At 32.5% G+C, this 12,202-nt stretch overlaps 1 protein-coding gene across 1 annotated transcript; it reads right to left on the reverse strand.

The window, feature by feature from the left end:
- Positions 1-4,151: 4,151 nt before the first annotated feature.
- Positions 4,152-11,638, reverse strand: LOC119632345. The gene is made up of 9 exons (XM_038025197.1): positions 11,635-11,638; positions 10,731-10,757; positions 10,312-10,610; positions 9,918-10,235; positions 8,723-9,110; positions 8,189-8,644; positions 7,288-8,095; positions 7,052-7,203; positions 4,152-4,390 (listed from the first exon to the last, which is right to left on the reverse strand). Exons 1-9 carry the CDS (start codon positions 11,636-11,638, stop codon positions 4,152-4,154), a joined length of 2,691 nt encoding a protein of 896 aa, XP_037881125.1.
- Positions 11,639-12,202: the final 564 nt, after the last annotated feature.

Here is a 12,202-nt window from a genome sequence, read left to right on the forward strand (position 1 = left end):
AAGATTTGGATCAAATGATGGGGACATTACAAGAGCTAAGCCCCATATATTGACAAATTGTTCCATAAAGTCGAGTTTTACAAAAAGAAATGTAACATTACTTGTCTAGCCGCGTAACGTGGTGATTGATGTACTAGTAAACAAGGAAAGCTGCATACAATTCACTAAATATTTGTCTGCTTGCAACTGCCTTTGCTTTGGTTGATTACATGTTTCCCTTTGGAATTAATTATTCACCTTTTTCCAAATGTCACACTATTCTACAGGCAGACAATTTAACTTGAAGTGGGCATGCACGATAACATACTGAGCGGGAAGTAAAGATCTGCCTCGAAACTTTAATTTATTCAAAGCTTCGAAGAAAATGCAATCCATCCAAAGCTATTTTTTATTTCATCAAAGTGTTAGGCAGAACAGAGGGATAGGCTGAGTAATGTTGTGCAATGCAGTCGTAAATAATGGAAAAACTGATTTTGTAATAATTGCTTAACAAATATTAGCCTTAAGGTTAAAATTAAATCCAAAGTTATTACTATTTTTTTTTTCTCTTTTTTTGCTATTAATTTATTAATTTTTTTTTTGTTTTGTTTTTTTATTTTATAAAATGAAAATAAAAGTTTTTTTTTTTTTGCTAATTGTTTTTTTTTAACTCGTTCTCATTGTTCTTCATTTACTTACCTCTTATTAGTGATTTCTTATCAAACATTATTTAGTTTTTGTTTTTTGTATTTTTTTTTTCTTTTTTTTGTGTGAATCATTTTAATAATGATAAGATAATAAATATGAAAACTTTGTATTTATGCGATTTTAAAAATTATTTCTCTAATATATATAAATACAGTGTAAATTACAAGTTAAGAAATTTGAAAAATATTCAATATGCAGTTAATAAGATTTTCTTTTTGCGATCAAAAAATTAAACCCTTCTTAAATTTAAAAAAAAAAAAAAAAAACACATTTTTACCCCCTCAGATCTTAACTGTAACTTTTTCTTTTAAGAAATTATTATTATTTTCTTAAAACTTTTTATAAATGTTGTGTGCAACTTAAGATCCATATTGTCTCTCTTATGTGAAGTAAGTTATTATTTATTGATTTATTGATTTTGTTTTTTTCGATAAATGAAAATTTTTGTCTTTGTCTCTTTTACTACAAAACCATACTATCAGTCAGGGTACCTTTCCTAAATTGCGTATTCACTGTTTACAAATTGCTTCATTATATAAAGCAATTTTCCTATTCTTTAGACTTTTGTGGCAACCTGTCTTGATGAAAAAGTTTGTCGTGTTTTCACCAGTCAATCGCTTTAAAATCACTTAACTTTAGTATTACTATTCGGCTAAGCAATTGACACTTTATAGATTTCTTATGGGTCCGCGTTAAAGACGCTTTGCTTTTTGGTCGAATAATCGTTGGATTCTTTAAAAAACTGAAAAACACTGACACGTTTTATATCATAACATGATTGCGGAATTAAATTTTGGATGAAAAATAGTTTCTCAGCGTTTGCAGAAGGTTGAATGAACAATGAAAAATTTAATAGCCAGCATATCCATCCGAAAATCCCCGTTGCAACGAAACAAAATCAGAACATTTATGAAGAGATTGATGCCCAGCGTTAACAAACGTTTCACATGTGACAATAATGAACGAAAAAGATCGTGACTCGTGATGATGTGTTGCATTTCGTGGCATTGAAAAACAATTATAGTTAATGGGCTTCTCCCGTTCGCACCAGACGATCGATTCAACTCTCAATTAATGCGATTAAAGCGCTCAATGCAGGTAAATTGTTCAGAATTGATCAATACGAAGAACGTCGTCTTCTGTCGTGAGACCACACACATTTTCAATGACTCGGCAAAGTTGGAGAGAGAACCCTCTTAATGATGTTAACTTGGTTTCGAGAGCGTCTTGCGAATCATTTAGCTGACCTTTTTCGCCATTACATATAGACAAATATTTGTACCGAAGAGGAAGAAGCCACATTTTGGAGATTTGCGTCTTTTTACTTAAACATATTTTAAAGCGAAATAATAAAATAATTATCAAAGTCAAGTAGAATGCAAGTCTTATGTTCATAAAATTAAAATCACGGAATTTTTGTAGCCAATTAACATAAATGCCAAAAGCAAAGTATAGTGTAAGTGTATACAGTTTGTGAAGAACAAAATCATTCATGCAAAAATATGCTTTTCATGGAAGCCCGCATCATATGATGAAATCCAAATTTAGCAAACTTAATTTACTTCCAAAAAATGTCAGCTTCAGGCATAGAAAACTAGAAATTGTACTTCTTCTCCATATAAGGGCGTGCTTATCATGCGAATCCTTATATATGTTAGGGCTAAAAAATAGACCTAGATGATCTGAACTCTGTACTGTTCATTTTTTTGGCTAAAATTTCTACTAATTTACCGATCTTCATCATTAAATATTAAAAATTAAAACTAGTTCTGAAGGGCTTACTTACTATCCTTGGCAAACCTTATGAGGGGGAAGGGTCCATGTGTTTCAAATTTGGCCTACTTAATATCTATGTCAAATGACTATCATAAACAAATTTTCATTACAAAATATTAACAATTAGGCCGTTTTTGCATACAGAGGTTCTCACATTTCCTGAGAAATATTGAAAAATTACACTCTTTACCATATAAAGATTCAGATTCCGCAGGAATGGTTTTATGAGAAATTCCGGCGACCGAACGAACTTTTTCGTATGTATTTCGAATGTCGGAATACTATTACACAACGTGTTTTGTTAAACAGTGCTGAAAATTGCAATCTTTTTGCACATAGCGACTTTTCAAAGTAGAACTTTATATAGGAAGTGGTCGAAAAAGTGGGCCGAGCCGGACTTTCAAAAGTGTTCGTCGCTGGATCAAAGCAAGTCAACAAATTTCATCAAAATATCTCAAAAATTGCGACCTGTAGGTTGAACACAAAAATAGATGGGCAGACATTAGACGAACACACAGGTTTAAATCAAATCGGAATGATTTTTTGGTATAATAAATGGTGGGTCTATCTCAACCACTTTCGAGTGTTGCATACGTCTGCACACACTTAATATACCCGTTTAAGAAAATTTAAGAAAATAGCAACTAATACCAGTGAAGGCCGCGCTACTTTTCAAGCTATGAGCCTAGCTTGTGAAGAGAAACTCAAGACTGTTTTTTTTTTTTTGTTTTTACTGATAATCTGCCTTTCTTTTACCGTTAAAAGCAATCCCTCGGAATACACCGACTTCCGGCTAAAGCACCATTAGCAAATTACAGACCACCATCGCTACATGCGGAGAAAAAATTAAAAGGCTTCGGCTCTCTAATCATATCGATTTGTTGAAAAACGACCAAGCAAATCGAGCAACGTGGCCTGCAGATTCTACAAACTTAATTTTAGGTGATACCATGGATATATTTGATCTTCGAAGATACATTGGACGGAAAAAGTTTAAATGAAAATTGTGGAAGGAAATCTGCAATACTCTTATCAGCTCTACTCCTTGGCCAATTGCTCCATAAAGATTCAATCTCTTGCAAGAATTCACTTCGGCCTTGGCCTATTTACTTTCCTTGAATGCCCTTATGCTGAGTGGTACCCAATAGTAGATCACTACTCTACAATACTTTATAAGCTTTTCATCGTAAAACATAAAAATATAAACTTTTTTTTTTATCATATATGTGTTTTTAAGTCATTATACGAACGTTTATATGGGAGGTAGTTGCAAAAGTTGCCCCATTTAATATAAAATTTCACATCAACTTAATACGCCCAAATACAATTAGTAGGTGATCTTTGGCGAAAAAGTTTTGAAATTTGGAATTTTTTTTTTTATGACAACTTTCTGAAATAAAAGGTTCTACCGTACTGGGGTACTGTAGTGTAAAAGTGATCCGAAGCAATCCATCCTTAATAGGTTTCGTCTTATGCATGGATGAACGAATTGATATATTCACAGTTAGCCAAGTATTTCACATATTTTTTTTTTTTTTTAATTTTCGTTTAAAATTTTTCCTTTACATAGATATTTTTATAAGATTTATTCATAGTTGAAATGAAAAGAACTTTAATTGTTTACAATAAAAAGTTTTAAGACAATATCTGACGTTTATGTGTTTATCGTTTATAATCATCATCATCAACTATTGACATTCTTCAATAGCAGCACTTTTCATGAAATCATTGAACTTTATATGACTCTGAGATGACTTTCTTGATAAACAGTCATTAGCTTTGTCTGTTTCGGTGTAAGAAGAAGAACTCGCCGATATGATTGTGTCGTTGTTCGTGCCATTGTGTTGCAGATACTGTGAAGATATTGCTGGTATTGTATTACACTTAAGTGCACTCTGAGTACAATAAAAATACCAAATTAAAAGAGCTACAATTAAAGAATAAAAGATGTGCAGAGAATTACATTAAAAAATTAATATAAAGATTAAGCTAGAAAACGCAATCGTTAAACTTTAACGTTACCCTCAATCGTTAACGATCTTATTTAGCTACACTTCGATAAATGTAATCATTTCAACTACGTTCTTGATTGATGTAAACTACAGTAATCCGCCCTATAACGCGGTACCCTTATAACGCGTTTTCATATTATGCGATTTCAATCCCCCGTATAACGCGAACATTCCCCCTATATAACGCGGGGATTGTTCCTCCTACATATTTCTGTACTGTGAAATTTATAATGATTTTCACGTGTAAAAGATTCGTTAATACCAGAAAACAGAAAAATGTTTGATAATTTGGTTTATACGAGGTCGTAAAAGCACGTTATACGCGGGAATACCCTTGTACCACGTTTTGCTATTTTTTAAGTACATACTAACAACGCCGACCTTTAAGTAACGATCATTCCTTAAGATACGACCGACTGATTGGATACCCACTATCTACCATTAATTACTAATTCCTACAGTCATTCCCAAAGGCTAGGTGTGTGCTTTTTTTTATCATTTTATTTGTAATGATCAAAAACACCGATTAAAGACGTCATTTAATCGCTTTTGAGGTTTTTTATGCGCCCATAGACATTTCTTTCATAATCGTTGATTGAACAATGTAATCAATATGTTCGATGTCTATACTCGTAAACGGCTGGAATCGATATAAATAATAATATGTACCTGATGATATCTTCAATTTTTTACAATATGGAATTGTCACGTGATAGGCGTCATCCTAATTGATAATAAATATTCTTCTAAGACGTTTGTTTATACTAATTTCAGCTTTCACTTGACGAACGACACTCAATATGTCAGACACATATGCGCCCTTCTCATCAAATCTGTCGTTATTAATATTTATGATTAAGGGAAGATTTGAAGTCAAGCTTTCCAGAACAGTACATAATAAAACGTAATTGCGGTCTATGCCGATCGCTTAACTTGAATAATCTACACAATATACATACTCACTCTATATGTCAATTTGTACTTGAAACTTTTCTATTGTGATAATTGCCGTTCGCATGGAACTCAAGTCTAAGCAAAGATTAAAAAAAAAAATTACTAAATTTTTAGCGAAGCGCTAATCGAGCGTTTGTAAGGAACCATTGAGCGAACTCGCTCTCTCTCTCTCTCTCTCTCTCTCTCTCTCTCTCAATAATTGTTTGGCGCATTAAACGATGCAAATAATGCTTTATCCATTGAAAATGATTTAATAAATCTTGCATTGATTGCATTGATATCCTTTCCATGAGTTTACTGAAGCTTAACCTTAATAAATATTTTGGTACGAAATTTTTTGCTCTAAGATTTACTAGATTATGTTCATGAAACAATTAATGAATAAATATCAACTTTGATTAAATCGCAATGCCAATCTGTGCTACATTAAGCGAGAGAAATGCCTTAACCGTTTTCAAATAATCACAACTATCCTAAGATAAAGTCAGCCTTTCCGCAAAATATTGATTCAACTAAAGTGCATTTTTTAAATGCAAATTTCCAACGCATTACAAAACCGGTGATGACTGAGCAAAACGTTGCCTAACTAAATTCAAGTGTCCCAGTTTCCTGCTTAGTTAACTACACAGTGCAATTTTGATCATAGCTTTACAGCTTTCTCAAAACTTATAATAAGAAGGGAAGAAAAGCACAAAATGAAATTCGAAAGTGAATTCGAATAGATTTCGTTCGCGCTTTAATGCACGCCTGAGACATAGCGATTATCGTATGTTTCATGTCTGTAGCTTAGTGAATACACAAACTTGCCACGAAACAAATTATTGTTATTATTAGTTTTAAGGTCGCGTGGGTTTACAGCAAATCAATCAGATTCTGTTCGCACATTGCGACAGAATTTTGAACGCATTCTTTGCCGAAGATGAAGCCAGTACTCGAAAATTCAGATTCATTGGGTCCATTCCTGCAAGAGGGAACTTATTGGCTATTGGCCTGTAGTTGCTAATATGTCCTGCCCTGCCCTGTCTTGTCACACATATTTTTCTTTCTATTTATGAGAGAAAGTATTTATTTTATTTTAGTCGTCAATAACTGAACAACAAAACATCTAAACATGGCAAAGAAAAGACGCATATTGCGATTGAAATATGCATTGAAAGCTAACCGCAATATCCTATCCTATGCGCTGTTATCGGTGCATATCTCAAATATTTTGTTATAAATGTCATTACATTTGTTCGAACATTGTTAACAACAATTAATTGTAAAATATTGAATGAATTAATTGAAAAAAGTTGATCTTGACTTACAAATGAGTTTTAACAAGCAAAGCAGAGTTTTTACCCTGTGCCGGGGAATGTGTTAATGGCGAGAATAGCTTTTAATAGAGGGCTTTAAGTAGCTTTTGCAGCTTTGATAACGCAATCAAATGAAAAAAAAATACCTTTGCTTTTGTGTTCTTCGTTCAGAATCAGCGAATCCCCTCACTTTTCAGATTATATCCGTTTCTTGTTTATATCTGTTTCACTCATTACAATTATATATAACGTTATCATTATTTGTATTAGTTCGGTATCCACCGATCATTTAATGTATTAATATAAATACACAAAGAGAAAACTTACCCATACAACCGCTATATACAATAAATAAACATATGATGAAAACCAAGTAGTAGTTAACAAACACTGAAGAACTCTGATTAGTGTTATGAGATAAATTAATTTCTTCAAAGCTCTCCAAGTTTATTATATAATCCGCAGTAATGTTAAGTCTCCTGTAAGAATAAATAAGTAAAAGTAAATAAATATTTTTTTTATTTTTTTTATTAAATTATGCGCGCGCCTAGAGATCTACTCACTTTTTTAGATTTTTGCTAAGAATCGGTTGATTATCTTGAAAAGCGCAAATCCACGCTTTGTACATGAAACCGTTTGTATTCTTTGGGGTTTTTTTTATTGGCCGTGGTACATACGACAGCTTGATCAATTGTATTCTTAAATCTCTGATATGATTGAACTCTTGCGTTATTTCATCAACAGATTTCTTGACATTTTCGGTTAAAGTTAGCAAACTATAAAAAACTTCCGAAAGTGCTATAATATTTAATCGCAATTCTTTGGTCAAACCCTGACCATTGCGATCGGTAGCTTGAATTACTAAATTGACGCTTTCACCCACTTTCAGGCCATTGGCTATGGGATATATTTTCCCAGTTTTGTTTTCAATGCCAAAATAGAAATTATCTTTCATTTTGTACTCGATCTGAGCATTCAAGTCAATATCTTTATCGATAGCATTTAATTGTATTACATATTCTGGATACATGAACGACGGCATGTTTGCAGCAGGATAACCCAATAGTAAATCATTTTCTATTCCTTGAAATTCTGGAGCATTATCGTTAATATCGTCTACAATTAAATGTAACCACATCCAGGACGATGAATATGGTATATCGTGCTCATTAAACTTGAATTGTTCCTCTTCAAATCTGGATAAAAATCGATTGGAAGATTGCGATTCACTTCCTGAGAGATTTAAACTTTTGCAAACTAATTTCAATTTAATAATAATACGAGGTTTAGTAACATTTTCAAATATTTGATCTTCACGATCGATCGGTATCAAATCTAAGCTATGAGAACTTTCGTTTAAATAAAAAAATTCTAGACAAAGAAAAAAACAAAAAAAAATCAAAGAAAATTGAAAATATGTGTAGAGATAAACGATAAACGATATTAAGCATATCAAAAAGTTACCCTTGTCCTCAGGCCATTGACTTATTACAAGAAATGCACAATTTTCATTGAAGGTTAAATTCAAAACTCCAAAATGGTATCGCTCTTCTTCGATGTGTTTGAACATGACCGTCTTTTCGACATGATTACCGTTAGCATGACTTGAGTCAAGTCCTGGCTGCTCTATTTTTATTATTACTTGAGTGCTGGCTTTTAAATGCAACCATGCAGCCTGCAAGCTTAACTTAACGTATGGCACAGTTCTCATAGATTTCACAATTGACGCATCTAATAATTCCAAAGTGATATTATTTTTAAAAATTTTCAACTTTATAGGCAATTGATAAGCATTCATATCAACTTTAAACTCTATCTCTTCTTGATAAATTTTAGGATTGAACGTAATTACATCCATATATAAATTTCCAGATTCACTGATAAATCCTTCGTATGTATCATCTATAAAATGAAAATTTCCTAGAAAAGAAGAAAAAGAAATTTGAAAAATTAAGTTCCTATGAAAAAAGAAAAGAAATTTTTATGCATATTACAGACCTTCAAAATCAGCCAATTCGATTAGGATGGCAGTTTGGCTAGATTGTCTGAGCCTCTGGTGCTGTGCTTTCAATTCCATTTCCCATGATTTTCTTTGTAATATTATGCTTTTATCTTTATTTTTTGGGCTCCATTCTATACGTACGACTCCGTTATGTTTATCTCTGAGTCGATAATCTGCGACATCTTTGCCAAGTAGGGTAAAGCGCACATCTTTCGAATAGGTGCCGTTTTCCAATTCAATAATTAACGGATTCATTCGAAAATCGTAATCTATAAAACCCTTATAAAGGGTTTGTATAAATTTCGGTTCAATAGGTAGGCTATTTAAGGGATCTGCACGTATTTTTATTACAGCCTTAGAGCTACGTGGTGGTATACCGTTATCCTGTCAAGAGAAACATTACATTTCATTAACCAAGTGCATAAACGATCTCAACAATGTATTATTAGACTAAAAGCATTAATGAAACATAAAAAATGTTTTAGATCGAAGAACTTCAACTTCATGGCGTTTTTTTTTTTTTCAAAATTCAAATTTCGAGGACAATTTTCATGAACTTTATTAAAATAAATATACGATAATTTGATCGATAACGTTTTGCAATGTTTTTTGGAGGATCATTAGAAACATTATTCAGTCTTTCGTTGTAAAACTTCTGGAGTTCCAAGGCTGAAGGTGAATATCAAATGATTTTCACAGACTTTTTTCAATGTCATATTTACACCGTTAAGAGAGTACAGCGGATGCTGTAAAAATTCCATCAAGTGATAAGGCATTGTCACTATGGAAGACGCGCACTTCCCCTGTGAATCAATTCTGAACGATTTGCCTGCATTGGGCAAATGAATTCCGTTGATTGCTTATAGCAGCAAGTAGAGTAAGAATAAAAATTCTTCCTTCTTCTTCCGCTGAACTTTTGAAATTTGAAAAAAACTATGTTGTGTTCACTTCAGCGTCAGTACTTAGTTCACAAAATCCTTTCCTTAGATATATGCAGAAAGTATCTTCTCTTATGCCATTGACTTTAAGGCATTGTCTGAATGCATCGCTGTGGAGTACACTTTGCAGTATTAGTTAGCAATAAGCAAATGCTATGGGAAGAAAATACAAGTACAAGGCACGACTCAAACATTTCTTTTGGCCTTTTACACATTTGGCAGTGGTAGAGGCAAACTCAGTTCTTTCACTTACCGTCGCGATGATATCAAATTGTATTTGTTGCGGCAATTCCATGAAAATTCTTTTCACTATTAAATTAGCAAAACAAGTTTTCTTATCAGCTGTGGCTCGATGATTCTTTATACCAACCGCAATATCATATAAAGCTGATGATTTATCAGATGTAAAAGAAATTTGATTGTTCGTCAAATCATCGTCCGTCGCTGATATCGCTTGAAATACGGTCAAATCGAACCCGACAAAAATGGGAGTTGGCACAATAAACTCATATTCTAGTTGCGAAAATACGGGATCAAAGTAATTGCCTTCTTCCAAAGGTTGAAAGAAAACCTTTATTAAATTATTAATAATAAAAGGAAGAATGAATTTATTTTAAATTCGACTCGACTACCGTCGCTTATCTTACCAGTGTCTTCTCCCTACTCATGTCGCACTGCAAACCAATTTTTAATGTTATTCTTGTGGCGGTTTGTTCTTTAGCGTAATTTTCAAAGTATTTGTTTGCAAATATAACCAAATTTTTAGTATGATTATCACTTGTCGAATATTCTAGACGGGCATCAATGTAATTGTAACTGAGATCATTATTGGTAGTCGTAATTACATCATCAATGGTGACATTTTCATAAATTTTGATAATGCCTCTCAGAGATAATTTAATAGGCTCGTTGAATACCGAGAATACCGAGTCAGGACTTGTGCAATCTGCGATAAAGTAAAATACGCTTTTACGTTTATGTATCGAAATATTTTGTTTCTTCTTTTCTTTTCTCTTTATTTTATTTTAATTTTCTCTCATTTTTTTTTTTTTTTGATTTTTCTCACCAATGATCGCATTATCAGCTTTAATAACTTTAATAAAAATCAAATAATTTGGTAATAATAGTAAGTAATTTTGTAAAATCTTCATTACGTTCTGTTGAAATAATGCACTTGAACTAAAAGTGTTCGAAAGGCCTCGATGTCATCGATGTCTATACATTGGTATGATTTCCTCATAACGATGCCATATGGTACCGGATGAAGTAGATAACAGTTAAAGATATATCTTTTATCGTTAATTGCAAAACATGGTTTTCATAAAAAATAACAAAAATTGTTAAAAAAAAAAAAAAAACGAAAAAAATATCACACATCAAAGGTAACCAATCTTGTTGCTATCTGGGGCCAAGCAGGGAAAAACCAATTACTTTAACAAGTCACAAAAAGTATATACATAACGCTGAAGACTGTTGAATAATATATCAAATGGTTTCAATATTTTTTCTTTTTTTTTTTTTTTAAACTTGACCGGATATTTTTCAAAAGCACCTTCATTAGGACCAGTAAAATTATATAACGTAATTATGTATCTCGACTCTGGCATATCGACTATTAACTGGCGAGAAGTTAGCCTATTGTACACTTTTGTCTTTACTAACAGTTGGGCTATCTTCACACTTGATTCGCGTCTCTGCTAAGGTAAACAAAAATAAAAACACAAATACAAATAAAATAAGAAATTATACAGTTAATGTATGTGGCCGAGTAGGCACGAGTCTCGACTAGCAACTCAATAATCGTGGGTTCAAATCTCAAGTGCGATAAGAAATTAAAAAAAAAATTTTATTCGCTACCATTTACCGCATAGTTCATGTATATTATTGGCGAAAAGCTACAACATACACAGAGGGCAAGGCCAACTTCAGATACCCTTTAGATACCCATTTGCCCTAACATATTTATTCACTCATTTTGTTAATAATACACCAAAAGTTACACATCATTTTCATGCAAAGGCATACTTTTCATGAAAACGCACATACGGGAAGTATCCTCATATACGGCGATATGCAAAAAATAGACCTATGTAGCCCAAATTCGGTAAAACTGATTTCTATGTCGATTTACTATTACGAACGTATTTTCTCCATGAAATATTAAACAATATACAATTTTACTACAAAAAATTTCAGTTTACGTAAGAACGGTTATATGAGCGACGATTCAAAAAATTCGCTTAGCCGAACCAAATTTTTCATATCAATTTAGAATATGCAATTACTATTACAGAGCGAATTTTGTTGTGAAATTTTGAATATTGCATTTTTTTTTCATGTAATGACTTTTCAAAATAGGCCTTGTATGGGAAGTGATCGAAAAAGTGGGCCGATCTAAACCATTTTCAATATCGATCGTCCTTGGGTCAAAGCATGTCATATACTAAACTTCAGCAAAATATCTCGGAAATTTCTGACTGAATGGGTGAAGAAAAGAACACAAGGACAGACATCAGGCAGACAAACGTAGGCTTAGAT

The sequence above is a fragment of the Glossina fuscipes genome, unplaced genomic scaffold (genome assembly GCF_014805625.2).
Source record: "Glossina fuscipes isolate IAEA_lab_2018 unplaced genomic scaffold, Yale_Gfus_2 1, whole genome shotgun sequence".
NCBI lineage: Eukaryota > Metazoa > Arthropoda > Insecta > Diptera > Glossinidae > Glossina > Glossina fuscipes.